Source organism: Myotis nattereri (assembly GCF_964212035.1).
Source record: "Myotis nattereri genome assembly, chromosome: 8".
Taxonomy (NCBI): Eukaryota; Metazoa; Chordata; class Mammalia; order Chiroptera; family Vespertilionidae; genus Myotis; species Myotis nattereri.
The window spans coordinates 64,401,814-64,420,407 of NC_138083.1; the positions used below are offsets into that span (position 1 = coordinate 64,401,814).

General features: G+C 35.3%; 1 protein-coding gene across 6 annotated transcripts in view; it reads right to left on the reverse strand.

The window, feature by feature from the left end:
• Positions 1-1,214: 1,214 nt before the first annotated feature.
• PTPN2 (protein tyrosine phosphatase non-receptor type 2) overlaps positions 1,215-18,594 on the reverse strand; it is a 66,463-nt gene continuing 49,083 nt past the window's right edge. For 5 of the 6 annotated variants that reach the window (XM_081096888.1, XM_081096893.1, XM_081096890.1 and 2 more), the window contains 4 exons: positions 16,681-16,890; positions 15,350-15,502; positions 11,946-12,127; positions 8,509-9,711 (listed from right to left, as the gene is read on the reverse strand). In XM_081096888.1, coding sequence (XP_080953014.1) covers positions 9,504-9,711; positions 11,946-12,127; positions 15,350-15,502; positions 16,681-16,890 — 753 coding nt within the window. In that variant the 3' untranslated portion in view covers positions 8,509-9,503. Of the gene's footprint in view, positions 2,422-8,508; positions 9,712-11,945; positions 12,128-15,349; positions 15,503-16,680; positions 16,891-18,594 lie in introns of those variants that run through there. The other variant, XM_081096889.1, reaches the window with a different exon arrangement.

Genomic DNA, 18,594 nt, shown 5'->3' on the forward strand with positions numbered 1-18,594 from the left:
TATGTTTCTCTCTCATTAGTTTTCATTTAGAATGAATGTGTTTGTTACCACAGCCTATATCTAGCATAAAGCATTTTCTCTGAAACAATAGTTTTCTGTATTGTTCTCCTTTCATTACCTTAAAGCAGTGGTTCTCAACCTTGGCTGCACATTAGAATCACCTGGGAATCTTTTTAAAATCCTGATTTCTGGGCCTCATCCTCCGGAAATTCTGTTTCTTTGTTATGGGGTGGAACCACAACATTAGTAACAAAGAAAGACTTTCCGGAGGATGAGGCCCAGAAATCAGGATTTTAAAGATTCCCAGGTAATTCTAATGTGCAGCCAAGGTTGAAAACCACTGCCTTAAAGCCTAGCCAAGTCTCAATAAATCCTCTGCTTTAAAACTTCCACATGTCCTTGGGTGAGGACTAAATAAATAAAATAAATTGTGCAGGAGGTAGCTGATAGATGTTGCTCACATTGATGTTTCTGAGTCTTAAGAAGAAAGCTTCAAAAGACTTAATATTATAATCAAGTCGTATAAGGTAGAAATGAAGAGTGTTGACTGTATCTGGCTATAGTATGAGTTAAGATGACCTTACTAGGTCATTTCTGGAGTGATATGAGAAAGTCAGGTACTAGTGGGGTAAATATGGGAAGTGAGGAAATTGAAGCAGTTGAATTCTGATAACCCTTTAATTCTTTATTGTTTCAAGTATTATATATGAATCCTTTTCCCATTGACCTCTCCCTGCTCATTCCTAACCCCACCCCCCTCGTCCAGCACATGCCCTCACCACCCCCTACTGGCTGTCCATGGGTTATGCTTGCATACAAGACTTGATCTCCCACCGTCATACCGCCCCCCCCCCACTCCCCACCACATCCCCCCTGAGGTTGGGTGGGCTGTTCGATACTTCTATGTCTCTGGATCTATTTTTAGCTCATCAGTTTGTTGTTCATTATATTCCATATGAGATCATGTGATTTTATCTTTCTCTGACTGGCTTATTTCTCTGGTAATTCTTTTAAGCTTTGTTGAAACAATGGATTATCTTTGCTGTACCACTTTGTGGCATAATAAACTTTTTGTGCATTCTTTAGGAAATATTTAGCAAGGATTAATAGTTTGCTTACTCCTAAAATAGACCTAAGAATCCCTGGAAAACAGTTGAAAAGAACATAAGGTTACCTAAAATTTTTAAAGATAAGATAGAAAATAAATAAAGAAAAAAAGATAAAATAGGTTTATTCAATGAACAGTATTATAAAACTTTCACAGTTGGCAAAACAAAATAAATTATGAGTTACTATATTGTTAAGGTGATGCTTATGTGATGCAGAGGCTTGAGTATCTTTGGACAACAAGAAAATCACCAATAACTTGACAACTGACTGGATACATAAACCAAACCCATCACTTAGTTGGGAATTTAAATGATAAAGGATGCCCTAGCTGGTTTGGCTCAGTGGATAGAGCGTCGGCCTGCGGACTGAAAGGTCCCAGGTTCGATTCGTCAAGAGCATGTACCTTGGTTGCGGGCACATCCCCAGTTGAGGGTGTGCAGGAGGCAGCTGATTGATGTTCCTCTTTCATCAATGTTTCTAACTCTCTATCCATCTCCCTTCCTCTCTGTAAAAATCAATAAAATATATATTTAAAAAAATGATAAAGGAGTCAAAAGCCTCACTCAGGAAAGAATTGCTGGTCTCTTTAAAACAGGAAATGTTTGGGGAAAACAACATCTAACACAATATTGTGTTAGATAAATAACACTGTGATTTTTAAAAACTGCACCGAGTTGCTATACTTATTTGGAATTAATACCATTATCCATATTACTATTTTTCCAAGCAGTAAAAGAATATTACTTTCCTTTTATTGTTTTTACCTAATCTATATTGATAGGCTACTGAGGGGTAACTAAAAAAAAAACAAAACAACCTCAAGAAGCAAGTGCCAGCGTTACATGTCAACTGTTTAGTTATAAAAAATTTGAGAGTAAATCCTAAAGAAAACATTATTTGAAGTAGAACTGTGCTAAGATAATGCACACAAACCAACATGGTCTATTTAATAAAAATATTTAATGCTGCCAAAAAGTATAAAAATACAGTAAAAGTGGCAGTACAATACAAAGTAGTCTCTCCTAATTTATTTCTTTTACATCTTTCCACATTTCATACATTAGATTAAAAAACTTAACAAATCATCAAATTAGAGAGTTCTGCAAAGTCTTCTGCTGGTGGTGCTCTTCTTTCCCTGGATGTAAAGTTTACTTTGTAAACAGATAAATGTGAGGCAATCTATAGGTTTATCAAGCCTCACATTAGTTTCCGGAGTGGGCTTCAGGTCTTGCTTTGCACATCAATGGTTCAAAATTTATAGCTGCAGAATATTCTCAAGTCATGAATACTTAGGTGTCTGTCAATCTTGGCCTAAAACATAAAATAAGAAGTCATCTATTCAATTCATATTTACCAAACACACAGATGTACATAGATACACACAAACATAAAAGGACTAACAATGAACTAAAAAGGCAACAAGAAACATTCCAACATATCACATTCAACCACACTTAAGTGCTTCACTGTATATTGGTAAAATTGCTTAAGTGCTAGGTTTTCAAACAGAATTGGTGGTGTGAGGTAGGCTCATGTTAAAGCACCATAACTCATATTGTTTTTCCAGGAATTACTATGAATTTTGTTGGTCATACTATATTACTCAAGAAATAACCTCCATGTGAGATACTGACAGACAGGTTTTAAAAAAATAGATCCACCACTGTTTAGCAAGACTATATGTATGTGCTAGACTTACCAACACTTTTCCATTCAATTCAAAAGTCTAATCCAATTTGGACCTCCACTGTATCATACTGCTAAAAATATTATTAATGTAATGTTTGAACATTAAAATCACGGCCTATTAGCAGCAGCTTTTTGTCCTGAAGATAACATTAATGAATATAGCAATATAGAACTGGTGACACAATTTAGTTACTATCAATATAAAAGAAAACACAGACATAAAGTAATTGATTTATTGTATTTTAATGCCAAAAAGATAAATGAGAGTTTAAACAAACAATAGACAGATGAAACAGCTATTTTTAGGGCAGTTGAGTTTTTTATGTTATTTCACAATGTTTGCAAATAGCCAAACTTTTTAGATAAATGGTATTTTCATTCTTCCCCCAACTTCTCTCACTACAACAACAACAAAAAAACCCAAATCTAAGTACTTGTCATTATTGTATCCCCACATATATAAACAGGATATATAAACCATACCCACATATATTTTTCCAAAACATTTAGTCAAAAACCCCAAAATACCACGACTGGAGTTTCTCCTGACTACTGGCTCCTTCTACTGAAGGAAAGAACAATAGTACCAAGCACTCTGGTGTTCTCAATACCCGTTTTCTCAGATTTTCTAGCACCGACAGAGAAATGTCAAGTCATCAAGAAAACAGTCTCCTTAGACACCTGTGGGTCACAAAAACTACTATGGCTGCTTAATGTGCTGCTACAAAACACATCTTTATTCCCCAGCATTCACAAAATTGTTCAGTGAAACAAAGGAACTTAACCCAGCCAAAGTGCATGAAATAATGGTTTAAACTGAACATTTGGATGTTACAGTATTTCTCTGGTCTATTGGTAGTTTAAACTGTTTCCTAAGATTTTTGTTTCACTTAAGAAATAGAGGGTTACTTTAAATGTTAACAAGTAAAAGTAGTTGCCTAATGTTTTTCAATCTAAATATCTGGTTTAAATATTGCATAAAAACAGAGTCAGTGTGACATAATGGAAAAAGTATGAGATCTAGTAGTTAATGGAATTCTAAAGAGTAGAGTTTGAATCCCAGCTCTGGTATGTACTAGCTGAGCAATCTTGAACAAGGTACTTATCTTTCGACTCAGTTTTATTACCTCAAAATAGGGGTAATGTGATGTATCTAGAAAAGGTACTATGGGGGTTAAATTTAGGTTATATATTTAAACTGATCGGCAGAATTGTAGCTATTCAACATACAATGCTGTCTTCCCCAACAGGGTATTAAAGACACAATTACCAAAGAAAATTACCATTTACAACAACTGAAAGAAACAGTGTTTTTAAAAATTCACTTTTTTTTCTTTTTAAGTATTATTATGGGGGACAAGAAAATAAGATGAAATCATTGGGAATGTTAACGATTTTAAAAGACTATTTCCAAGACTGAAAAGACAAATGAGTTCATTTTAGGGGGGGGGGGGGGGGATTCACCTGAATCATTTTTTGCTGTTTTATTTAACAAGATAAAAGTGAAATCGGTTCAAATAAATCAAGTGGAATTAGTCCTGCTTGGTGCTTCCTTTGGAGCAGTAGCCCTCAGATACTGACCCCCCGTGCTAATGCTGGAATGGAATGAGGGCTGGGCTCACACACAGAGCAAAAGGTTCCCAAGCCGGCTCCACACCTGAAGTAATAGAAAATCAAAACTGCACCCAAAATAGGTTCTGCCAATGGAATAAGAAAAACTCCTCTAAGATGAGCAAAGCATTGCCTTATAAACAAAATGAACTTAACCAGTTTCCCTCTCTTGAATTCCCAAACTCAAAACAACTTTTTTATAGCAGACATTTGAAATATCAACACCATTACGTGTCTAAAACATCTATGCCAAATTAGAGCACCAAATGGTCTCTTTAAAGAAAAAAATTCCTAAGCAAGTCTCCTTATAGCTCCCCAAACATACTATGCAATGGAAAACCAGACAATATTAAAATCGACTCTGTAATATCCTCACTAAATCCCATAATTCTCATATTCCACTCAAAATTATAAAACCAAAATAGAGTTCAAAAGATTGAATTTTTCCCTCTCCTAGTGGATTGCACAGAGGTGTCAGAGCACTTTAACATGTTTTCATTGTCAGCTGTTCAGACTGTTACTGATCAGGACAAAGCCTCCCAAACCAAGCAGTGGCTTCTTGTCTGAACCGCCGCTTACACTTGGCCGCGCTCTGTGATGGAGTGAATGCATACAACTTGACAAAAGGATGAGCACTGACTGTGAGGAAAAATTCTCCCCAAAGTTTCTAGAATCCAGTGGCCAAATGAGGTAACCCTTTCTCTGAAGAGTATCGAGAGAAAACACTTGTGCTTAGAGCAATCTGAATGTGATGAATGTCCCTACTGTTGAGGGAAAAATGAGACAGCAAACCCATACCATTTCCCTAGAAGTTTTTTCTTTAGCACACTACCTAATCAAGTGGGTAGCATAAAATTTCCAAATCTTAAAAGCTTAAATTCCCAAATCTGGATGAACAATGAAATGGCTCCATTATGGCCAGGTACATGGATATAGCCGATAAGTACATAATTTCTGGAGTGAGGATTCTTGAGTAGAACAAGCATTGTGGAGCTTCCACAATCTGAGTTTCTTCCCACTGAGGCATGTTATCACTCATATTCGGTGGAACAATAGATGGCTAGAATTTCTAACACATCCATTGCTGTAAGGGCTGCTGGTATTGCTGTCCCGTAAACAGTGTTTTGAAGGTAGGTATAAGGAAAAATGCAATCAGATTCAAACCAATTAACTAAGGGAAAAGATTAAAAAAAAACACACAGGTCAATTCCAGAATAAATTATTCAAAGAATGACCAAGACCTGTGGGGAGAACTTCATTTTATTATGTGGGAAAAATAATATGTCTCTATTTTTCAAAATTTCATTTCATAAGGTTTTGTGCTCCTACCATCTAAATAAGTCAAAGCCAAAAAAGGGTTTCTTAAAATAAGAGACATAATTAACTGCTAATGTAGAAATGAGAACACAGGAGCACAGTGCAGACATTTCTGCTGTGCACTTAGTCCCAGACTAGGATCAATGCACCAAGTTCCAACGTCAGCCACCCTCCACCCCTGCACCCTCTGCTAGTGTGCAGCAGACTAAGAGATCCACACTCCCTGCCCCCTGACAAACCCATGTGGACCCATTGGGAGAAAAATAAGTTAATGTTGGCAGGCATAACTCCTAGACTCTTGCCTGAACACAGATATACATAATAAGCATTAGGCTTATAATAGACTACATAAAAAATCTCTATAAGATTTATATCTGAAAGTAAAAATCTAGGACAACTAGATTTAAAATATAATAGCCAGGCAGGCATTTTGGAAATGTAGGTACTCATTAAAATAGGAGTATATAATGGTCAATATAAATATTTCTAATGTAATCAGGTTCTGGCCTGCATTTCTATAGAATCTAGTCAGAGATATTTTTCAAAGAGGGAAATATGATTTGTACAAGGTTATGTCTTTCTTGGAGAGATATCTAATTCTAAAATAAACTATACACATGAGACTTTTCAAAGATAGCGTAAAAGAATGTAGAAATGTCAAGTCTCAGGTTGATTATGACTTAATAATAACACCACCTACCTCAAAAGCTTGTTGTGAGGATTAAATAGGATAATATAACATATGAAAAGTGCTTAGCACAGTGCTTGGCACACAGTAAACGATCAATAAATGGTAGCAACCATCACTTTGAATTGATGCTGAAAACAAAGAAGGAATTGATATTAAAACTGAAGGACTGCTTGATGTCATAAACTACTTTATAAACCAGTATGTACCTTTTGATTCACACCATCAATTCTAGTTTATATAAAAATATTTATAAAATTAATGTAAGCGTTACAACTCCTTCCTCTGACATACCTGTTAAGCAGAGCTACTTTTTTTTGTAATCAACAAGATTCTCACTTCCTTTCTCTTTTTATGTTCATTCCTTGATAGAAATATTAACTCACAGTGAAATGGACCAAAAAGATAGAAAATCAGAGAAAATATAGAAAATATTCTTTAAACATGAGAAATGGTCTTTATATTGTTCTAAAGTTCTCTATTACATTTTTAAGCCTCTTAAGAATTCAGAAAAAGGGTATTATTTTAATTTTACATATGGTTAAATTATATATGGAGAATTGTATTTTTACATATATGTGCAAGCATAGATAAAAATCAATATAAGATAGCATAAAATACTTGGTGAAACCTGGATATACACAGTTGGTGTAGTCAGAGAAGATGGCATTAAATCAAAGGCTACTGTCAGTTTATTAGTAGGAGTAAATATAAACAAAAATGAACTGGATGTTATTGTAAATGTTCTTTTCTTAATGTAAATAATAAAGCCTCTGACTTTAAAAATATCCTTTTTTCTTCCTTAACCTATTAAAAATATTACTACTTCACTAAAATCAAACTATACAACTGACTCTGAAAATCTGTTAAAATTAGAAAATATTATGAAGACCTAAGCATATACAAATTGTGTAAATATGTAGAACCCGTCATGGATTAGTAACTTTTTCCTCTGGCTGTTACCTGAGAAGGCAGGAGCCATGTTTGTGTCCTTCTCTCTGATTAGCACCCCTCATTTAATAAAGGGTCAGGATGAAGACTATAGGCACCAAAGCATGTTGCCATATATTATCAATTAGTACATGGCACCTATTATTATTGTTGGTAAAAACTTAACACACTATCCTCAAGGACCTGCTTGGAGGAGGTAAGATAACTAACATTGCAGAAGTTCATCAACAAATGTTTACTACACTGACTATAATTTTAAAAATGTTACAACAAACACCACCCAGAAGGACAGAAAGCAGACAAAAAGCAAAGCTGCGATACTGAATCCAATGAAGCTCATTCTCCTGCAGTGGGGCAGTGTGCATTATGATCAGCATTTGCTTTCCATAATAAGTCTTTACCTTTTTGTTTAAAGCAAGGCTATCTTCAACTGGAAATTTAATATGGTCTAGCCATATTTGAGTTGCAGAATAATATATTGTATTTTAACAAAGCAAGACAAGTTGGAAAGAAAGATTTTAAACAATAATGAACTAAAACATAAAGGTCTTGGTGCTTGAACACAGATTTAATGCAGACAGACATAAGAAAATGTCCCTCTTACCTCCTTTCCATTTAAAGGTTACAGGACACAGTAATACTGAATTAGGACACAGGCAGAAGTTTATTTAATATGTAGTACCACCTACATCCTCTTTCATACTTGCAGCACAATTAACACATTCAAGAAGGCTACCAAATCAACTCAAAACATCTGTCAATGGTTTTCAAACTGTTTTTTTAAGTTATAACTAATCCCTTAAAATAATTAAACTTCATGCAAAAATCTTACGTAGTATATAGAAGAAATAAAGGAGAGAGATGGTCCGGTTGAAAGTAAAGGTTGATACCTTGGAGTCTTTCCTACCACTTCTTGTTGACCCCTTAGAAATCTAATGAGCACAGTTTGAAAACCAGTAAAATAATGGTATTTCATTATTTCAGCAATTAAATGTATAACAACTATTTAAAGTTTAAGTTAAATAAGTTGAACACTTAATGGAATGTAGGGTTTGAAGAAAACTGCCATTCCAGCAGCAGTTAAATTCATTAAACAATATACTTTAAAAATACCCATTAAGAAGTTAAAGGGACAATGTAAAGTTTGTAAATCATCATACTATTTATTTAAGTAGAAAGAACTTAAAAAAATATTTATTTCAAAATTCAGTCTAGTATACTGAAATCATGGCAGTAAAATGCTGCTCCTGATTTTTATTTTCTAAATCATGATTTACCCCAATTATAAATTAGGGTAGTTACATTGAAATCGTCATAAAAAATAAGAAGTATAAGTAATGGGCTTTACAGAAACCAACTTCTTTACAAAGTCTTGATCAACTGTATTACCTGACTATTCAGTAAGGAGAATTTCCTTTCAAATATATTTTTAGGGGAAAATTTTGTTTGATTTTCTTTTTAAAATTGGAAAAACCAGAAAACATTAAAAAAAAATGCATAGATATGGTTAAAAAAAAATGCTTACTAGGAATTCTAACTGCTCAAATTTCTCCTTATGAAAATATCCAGTACAATTGAACCACATACAATTTTTTATTATAACAAATTTTTCAAATTTAGCTTTCTAAAAAAGTACATTTAACTACAAAAGTAAGATTAAATACTTATAAAATATATTTACCTTGAAATGGTTAAGAATATAAATTATTGATGCTCATGTCAATAGTACATTATACATTACACACATTATTTAAAGGTCATTTTCTTTTCAGTAATATAATGTAGATAAAACCACGATATTTATTGCTTGTATCAAGTGCAGGTTAAAATCCAGGTAGCATCAAAAACAAATCCTTGTGATAAAGGATCTTCCTCAATTTGGTCAGGTGAAATATTACGTTTAACATGTATGAATACAGTTGCAAAATGTACCAGTTTTTAACAGGCATTAGAGTCTTTATTTTAGATCACCGTTTACAACTTGGGCTGAGGACTGAATATATTATTTATCTGGTTGGTATCTATTCTACTGCTCCATTTTGGGGGATATGAGAAGTTCGCTAAGAGAAAAATCCTTGTGATTAATGCAACACTGTCAGCTATTAGTGCAGAAGCTTGCTGGGCACAATTGTATTATTTATAGGACACTCTGCTGAAAAAACAGTGTCCAGCCAACAAAAGCGCCAACCAAAATGACTGACACAAACCCCATCTTAGTGAAAATAGGTTGCCAATATAACCACCTTTTTCTTTTTCGTTCAGTCTCATTTAGCCTGTGTTTCATCTGCTGCACCTTCTGAGCAGTGTTAGCTTTTCTGTCTTCTCGAATTCGTTTCCGTAGAACACTACGAATAAATATGAACAAATTATAAGAAGTGCTTGGCAGGACTTAATTACTCTCATACAGAGGACCTAACCTCAAATATCCACACTTCCCACACACACACGTTTTTCAACTCAAACATTGTAATTTTTTTTTAAAAGGGAAAGATTTGGCTCAAATAAACTCTTACGAAAATTCTCAAAAACATAAACAACTAAAAGGGATAAAAAGCCTCAGTACTCTAAACGGTCCAAAGATGTGTTCTGATAATACATAAAACATTAACAAATACTTTTAGTAGGACCTCATAATAAGCATTGAGCTTTCTTTCTTGAACTGGTGACTGTCAGTTTTCTTTCTTTCTTTCTTATTTTTTTTCTTTATTGATTAAGGTATTACACATGTGTCCTCATCCCTCCCTTGCCCCTTACCCCCCACTCATACCCTCACCCCCCTGGTGTCTATGTCCATTGGTTAGGCTTATATGCATGCATACAAGTCCTTTGATCTCTTTTCTTTCTTTCTTTGCTAACCAGCCAGAAGTGGAAAGATAAGCGGGTCCCCTATCATCTGATCCCCTTTTGTGTTTATACTTGATTTTTGACAAAGCCCTTGATAAAAGCCTTCAACTTATTAGGTCCAAGAATAGTCTGTCGTGGGAGTGCCTATTACTCTGTCCATACAGATCTCTAGCTTTCATTTGCTTAATACAGAATTTATGTTCCAATGGAAGCTCTTTGATTTCCAAGATAATGACCCTAGGACTACATAGAGAACAGCAAAAGGTAACATGTAAGTTACAATTGCCTATATTACTGCAAAAAACTAACCAGTCTTCCTGCCTCCAAATTAAACATCGCCACAGTAATTTTCCTAAAGCAAGGCTTTGATCATGTAGCTTGATGAAAAATCTTGAATGCCTTTTCAGTGTCTACTATGACATTAAGAGCCAACCTTTTCCTAACCAAAATGTCTAACCTGAACCTAATAATGAAAAACAATCAGACGAATCCAGATTGAGGAGCATTCTAAAAGGAACTGGTCTTGCCCTAGCTGGTTTGGCTCAGTGGATAGAGCGTCGGCCTGTGGACTGAGGGGTCTCGGGTTCGATTCAGGTCAAGGGCATATGCCCGGGTTGTGGGCTCGTTCCCCAGTTGGGGGCGTGCGGGAGGCAGCCGATCAGTGGTTCTCTCTGATCATTGATGTTTCTATCTCTCTCTCCCTCTCTGAAATCAGTAAAAATATATTTTAAAAAAGGAACTGGTCTAGAAGCTGCAAAAACGCCAAAGTCAAGCAAGAAAAAAAAAAAGTGGCAAACAGATTAAAGGAGACTAAAGCATCACATTAACTGGCTAGGCCAGTGTGGTTCAGTGGATGAAAATCCACTGAGAGGTCACCATTCCATTCCCTGTCAGGAAACATGCCCAGTTTGCAGTCTTGATCTCCAGTAGGGAGTGTGCAGGAGGCAGCCAATCAATGATTCTCTCTCATCATTGATGTTTCTACCTTTCTCCCTCTGCCTTCCTCTCTCTGAAATCAATAAAAAGATAATTTTAAAAAAAGAATCATGTTAACCAAATATAATGCATGATCCTCAATTAGATCTTGAATTTAAAAAAAAAAATAGCTATAGAGATTGGGACCATGAAAATGTTCCAAAATTTAGATTATGGTGATGACTATACAACTGTAAATATACTAAATCTATAGAAATGTACACTTTAAATGAATAAACTTAATGGTATGTAGATTATATCTAAAAGTTATGATGCGGATTTTTTTTACAACTATATTAGATTTTAAAAAGTAATTTATTACTATATTAGATTTTTAAAAAACTTTATTCTTTTTCCAATAGAATTAAGCTTTAACATTCAATTAAATATTTTATAATTTTATAAAAGCCAGATTACCAATTACATTATAACTATAGTACAAACACTACATAATTGTACAAATGGCAGGTATTCATACCATTTATTTTCTCTACCATGCTATATATTTTAGCACCCAATTATATATATTAACTTTTATGCTCAATTCGTATTTTGTTCAACATTTCCAACAGGTGTCTGTCTGTAAGTATTGGCTTCTTATTAGAATGGGAAATTCCTTGAGATCAGTGATGTAATCATATACTACTTAAATACCTTCAGGTAATAAATAAGTGGTTATATCAGTTCAATAAACAAAGGGCCTACATTAGTTCACATCTACTGACCTTTCTAAAAAACAGTCTCATCTTTTTATTCTTACCTCTCACTGTTCTCCTCCACAGTATCTTGCATTTTAGAGGACAATCCTGTGTATCTGTCACCTGTCAGTTTTTCTTCTTCTAGCCCTATCCTGTTCCCATTATATTTTTCATTCATTAGTTTGGTTGGTGAATGATCAAAAACAGGACATAAATCTTCTTTAGAAAGTTCTTTCCACCGTTTCTAGATAAGGAAGAGAAAAAAAACAAATGCAAACACTCAAATTTTGGCTTTTCTTAATATTAAAAGAACTTACAAATTGAAATTCTATAGTCAATTTAAGAAAACCCTATAATGCTGATAAATAGAAAAGGACCTCATTAAAATATTACTCATGGTGAGAAGATTTTAGCCAATGCCAGATTTTGTAAGACTCCTAATCCACAGATATGTAACCCTAGAAGCAGTGACCAAGATGGCACTTGAATGTGATCTAATATCTCCTTATTCCTTGCCACAATCTAACCTAATGAAGAACCGATGGTGAGATCTCCAAGCAGGTCCCCATGATGCCAAAGGACTTTAATATGGTTGACCCTACCAGTAATTCTAGCAGCTCCAGGTAGCCAGCCCACACCAGGTTAGGGAAAACTCCTCTAGTATGCATAAACTTCAGAGTGGGCAGGATTTAGACCACAATGAAGAAAAATTACATTTTCATCACCTACCCACGAAGCCTGCTGTGATAATAAGATGACAGGTGAAAGGGCCTAGCATCATACCTGGCAAGTATTAGTCTCCTTTGCCCTTCCTGCCACCCTCCCTAGAGAGAGAGGACAAGGAAGAAGAGGTGCAGAGTATTTCTAGGCCTCTGGAAGATAAAGGCAGTGACAAAATACAGGCCAAAAAGGGAGAAGGTAAGTAGAACCTCAACACAGGGGATCACGGTCTCTGAAGTCTTTCTAGGGCTAATAAGACAACCATCTATCTCCTACCAATAACCAGAGTAGCAGAGGAGGCAGAAGAGAGAGGAATGGCTTTGATTATTTATAACTTCAACACGGGCACAAAATGACTTGGTGTAGACGGGGTGGCCCCCTTTGAAGATCCTATCATGGAAAGATGGCGTCTCAAGTCTACTGAATAAGGAACTATATAGCTATTGTTGCAGGATTTGAATGATTTAAACAGAAATTAACAATGCAACCTATACGTTTATAGAACTTACGGGATGCGCACTCCCTGGAGTTACTTTGATACAAAACAGCATTGTTAAAAACAGTCCTTGTATATTTACATTTTTTAAAATCCTGGAAAATTCATTAATACACTGATAAACGAGTTTCTAACTTGCCTCATTATTATACAACAGAGGAATTAAAAAGAAAAGGGCATTTTACCACACTCCAACTTTCCTGTGTCTATTTTATTAAGCTGTATATTAATGCATCTTTTTGTTTTATAGTAGTAGATTCACAAAAGACTTAAAGAATGTAAAATTCTATAATTTGTTATATTTGGAAGACAGTGAGTAATACAGTTTGGTACAATTTGGTGAGAAGATGAGAACACATTGAGCTGAATCCTGTGAGACGAGGCCAGAAAGAAAGCAGATCTCAAGGACAGAGGTCTCTGAAATTCATTTGAGAAACAACGGGGTGAAACTAAACCTCTCCTGAGCAAGGACCTAAGAGGACTTAAACCATATCCAGAAAGAATATTTTGCCAATAGTTGTGAAAACTACCATAATGGAACATAAGAGTAAGATGTTTTCTCTTTAGATGACTATATATCATTTTTCTTTCTTCCCTTATTTCAAATTTTTGTTACTAAGTCCAAATAGATTTTTTATATTGAAGATGCAAGTCAGGAAACAAAAGATACTTACTAAGCACTTACTGTCCTAATGCTTCAAGTACACTAGTTTTTAATCCTAACAGGAATCTTAGGAGGCAGGTACTACTACTGTTCTTATTACAACCTTTTTATAGATGAGCTGCGTTGAGAGAGTTTAAGTAACTTGTTCAACGCTATGCGGCTAATGAATAATAGGGTCAGAATCTTAAGCCAGGTACTCTAGATTAACTATCATATAAACCCTCATGATTACCTGTAAAAAGCACAGCAACTTCAAACACCAGATAGTTTAAGAAAGTACCCAATAAAAAATATTGAATTGTCTCCAGAATTTATGTTGGTCAATAGCTGAAGTTTCTGTCCTCTACTAAGACCTAGTTATAGCAACTTGGCCTTATTCTAGACAAAACTCAACAATGTCAAAAAATGAGATGCCAAAAATAAAATCTTATTGGGCCACATCCCGGAATATGCAACAAATTCAGAATCTGTCAACAAGAAAAGCCCTCATCAAAGGGTGTGTGTGTGTGTGTGTGTGTGTGTGTGTGTGTGTGTGTGAGAGAGAGAGAGAGAGAGAGAGAGAATATGCTGGTGATTAAAATAAAACACAATAATGTCATTTTGCCATGCCTCTGAGCAGCAAACTCACTCAACTAAAAGGCACTCCAAAATCAACTGCCTCAAATTCTCAATAAAATATCTATTATATAAACTAAGTATTCTATAATCTCAGATCAAGTTTTTAATGAGGAAAAGTGTCGAGTAACACTCCCTCCACATTCTGCGTGGAGTAGGGTTCGATATCTGAAAGAGGAGCCGCACAACAAATGAGAGAAAAAGACACGAGATAATTTTGCAATATTGGGGGACCAGGCGGGCAAGTCCCAAAGGACTTCCACCCATGCTCAGGGTGCTCCAATCTTTTATTGATGTGGAGTAGCCCTTAGGGTAAGGAGGTTTCAATGACACACAGATCAGCAGACAATTTCCAGGAATGGACAAAGTATCTGATTAGCTCATCAATAGATTTCCAGGAGTAGGCAGAGTATCTGATTAACAATAATCAACAAGGATCTACATTAGTATCTAAGGAATGAAGGGAACTAAGGTGGGGATGCTTCAACTATTATTCCCTAAACTAACTGGGTGGTGCACAGTTCTAACCTTTGCTAGGACTTTCAAGCCCTGACCTTTACTAGGACTTTCAAGGGCTCCTAGCTTTTGGGGGTCTCTGTCTAAACTCAGCTAGTGAAGACAATGAATGGACTCCGGCAGAAAAGTACCTAAATTTTCTGGTTTATTTTTTTTTCTAGTTTATTTTAATGATTAAATGCTTAAACCCTCCTTACATGAAAATTTTATTTTCTTTAATGAAATGCTGTTCCCAGTAGGGCTTTTGAGTAACAGGCAGGATTTCACATGAGGCTGAGGTAGGTATATTTGAGGAAGTGAGCTTAAATTTTATAATTGTAAATTGGCCAGCTGGATTTGCCACATGAATGTAAATATGCCTTTTGGAAGGGAGACTATAAGTTGCTTAAATGGAGTGCAGTTATTTGATGCTAATCATATTACACAGGTACTATTTTTCCCCTGAAAAAGCTTACCTGTATATTTGAATCTCCTTTTATAAATTTTGCTCCTTCTATTATAGTCATATATGAAAATCTGAGTTGATCTGGCGTCTGAATTAGTCCCATTCGATATTTTCTCATATTCAGTAACAGTTGTTTAATGTTAATATCATCTCCTTTCTCCATCTGCAAAAAAAGGTAGAAAGTAAATTATTCAAGCCTTTTGTTGTTAAGAGTCCAGGAAAGAGAAGCAATACAGGATAATTGCTAAGAGTTTTGGCATGTCCTATGTTCTTCCTAAGAAACAAGGATAAGTTATCATCAAAGTTGCATGTCTGTACAAAACCACCTTCCCCAGACACCTGTTCTCTCCCCACCTCAACTGTTTAAATAGTAGATGGAGGACTTTTGGACTTTTAGCTGATTCACAATTGATTCCAAACCAATCACAGTCAACTCGTTCAACTTGCCCAGTGTTTGGTCTAAGGAAGGATTTATGACCAGTTCTGGCTTAATGTAAAGAAAGGTTCACTGAGATTATTAGTGCTCTTTTTTTTTTTTTTTTAAAGAAGATTGTGGCAGGAGTAAAGCTTTTTGCCCACTGCCCTTCCGCCTTCATGTCTGTGCACAGCAGCCATCTGGAGATGGTGAAGAAGGAAAACAGAAAGAGCCCAGATCCACAATGACACTGGTGAGCCACTGCATCAGCCCTGGACTATTTTTTTTTTAAATATATTTTATTGATTTTTTACAGAGAGGAAGGGAGAGAGATAGTTAGAAACATCGATGGGAGAGAAACATCGATCAGCCGTCTCCTGCACATCTCCCACTGGGGATGTGCCCACAGCCCAGGTACATGCCCTTGACCGGAATCGAACCTGGGACCGCTCAGTCCGCAGGCCGATGCTCTATCCACTGAGCCAAACCGGTTTCGGCCAGCCCTGGACTATTGATATGGTATTATAACCACCATACCTCCCCACAGCTAAAAAAGAAAAAAGTTGTTGAAATTTTTTTTGGCAGGGAACAGGCACAAACACAATTCAGTTTTAATAGTCACCATTAATAGAATAGACACTGGAGTTTTACACATGTCAAAGTTCACTTTGATACATCAATCCAATTTTTGAATGAAATATACTATATATAGGCATCAATAGATGTATTAAGGTGCAACTGTTCTTATATCTTGTAAGTGCAGCTGCAATAGTGTACATGAGATTTTTAGTTTTGTTTTTTTGTAAAAAGGCAGAAGTTTAAATTTGAAAAACGCAGTTCTAGGATACTGACATTAGAGCTCATTTCTGCTAATGGAAACAATACAAAAGTAAACATGCCTAAATTAGATCATAAGAGGCACTTACCAGAACAAGACACGTATCTACTAGAGAAAAGGTGCCTGACCGCCCAATGCCTGCACTGCAGTGGATCACCGCAGGCCCATGTTCAGGACTCAAGGAACCTGATTCTCTCACTTTACATAAGAAATTGAGAAATGAAGCTGGTGATTCAGGGACTCCAAAATCTGGCCAGGTAGTATAATGAAAGTGAGATATTGTTCTGGTTTCACCACTCTGAAAGGTAAAAATCAAAGGGAAAAGTTAGTTCTTTTTTCTTTTAAAAAATTACTTCAGAAAGGTTGTGTTTTGTGTAATGCTTTTAATCCTATGGACCTTTAGTACCTGATTTTTCCTTTGGTTTTTGATAATAATTTACACAAGTTTGGGAAAATTTTCTTTAGAATATTTTAATAATAGCTAACACATTATTTTGCAGGTATATTCTAAGTGTTTTATGTATTGAGCATACAACAATCCTTTTAAAAACCATTTTATAGCCGAGGCCGGTTTGGCTCAGTGGATGGAGCGTCGGCCTGAGGACTGAGGGGTCCCGGGTTCGATTCCGGTCAAGGGCATGTACCTGGGTTGCGGGCACGTCCCCAGTGGGGGATGTGCAGGAGGCGGCTGATCGGTGTTTCTCTCTCATCGATGTTTCTGACTCTCTATCTCTCTCCCTTCCTCTCTGTAAAAATCAATAAAATATATTAAAAAAACAACAAAACATTTTATAGATGAGAAAACAGAGCTAAAAGGTTGAGTGATTTATTCAACATCACACATTTAGAAATCGGCAGAGCCAGAATTTAAAGATGCAATCTGGTGCAGCATTTGGGTTCTTAACCACTAACCTGTACCATATATGTTGCGTATTATTTTTTTTAATTCATACATGATGATGAGTGGATTCTTTTTTTCCCCTATTTTTAAAAATGTCTACTAGTATAATTTTACATTTTTAAATGGTTTCTCTTTTAGGAATTCCAATTTTTTTTAGATATAATCTTTTTCCATTCTATGAGTTATCTTTTAGATTCTGCTACAAAGGCACAGAGGAACAACTTAAGAATTTAAAAAAAAAACCTTTACATTTTTTAATAGAAATTGCTCTCTTAATTGCTGCTTTTCCCTGTGGTAATAATTTCCAGTCCTAAAACTGTTTATATGCCTTTGCTGATATGCTAAAATGGTTTACTAACATGCTAAATGTTTCCTGTCTCTTAATGCCTGCCTGGCATTCACTATCACTTCCTGGATATTCCTGATGATCTTATATTTCTGAATAACTCATTATGAAAATGTTCCTTAGCTTTTGCCAATTGCCTTTTGCCCCAAGAAGCACTTATGTGCCTTGTACTTTTCATTTCTGTAAACGAAGCAATAATCCTCTAACATGTCTTTGCACAATTTTTCAGTTTTATGATGTTTTTGGTAGGAGAAGCCATAGAAGCAACATAAAAAGTCATGATATTTTTAATGGTTAACAGCTAAACATTATTATTATAGCTTTCAATATAAATTTTCAAAACTGAAGTCAGTTTTCATTAAAAAAATAATAAAATTTCCCCCTTTTCAGTAGAAATTAAGAATCCTAAGTCCCAGACTAAGTTATATCAGTTAGGTATAGAACTGATAAAACAGTGCAGAAATTTAAAAATATATTTAAAAAAGGTTCAGTATATAGTGTTAGTGACTAATTTTATATCCAGCTTTCATAATTCCAAATATATCATGATCCTGCACAGATTAATATACTAAGGTACTAGAAGATCTCCCTACTACTAATAAAAATGATCATTGTGGTTACTAGACTTCAAAACATTTCCAAAGTATGGGACGTGAAGGAAGCCAGGCTGTAAAAGATACATACTGTAGGATTCCACTTATATGACAGTCTGGAAAAGGCAAAATTATAGGAATAGAAGCAGCTCAGTGGATTCG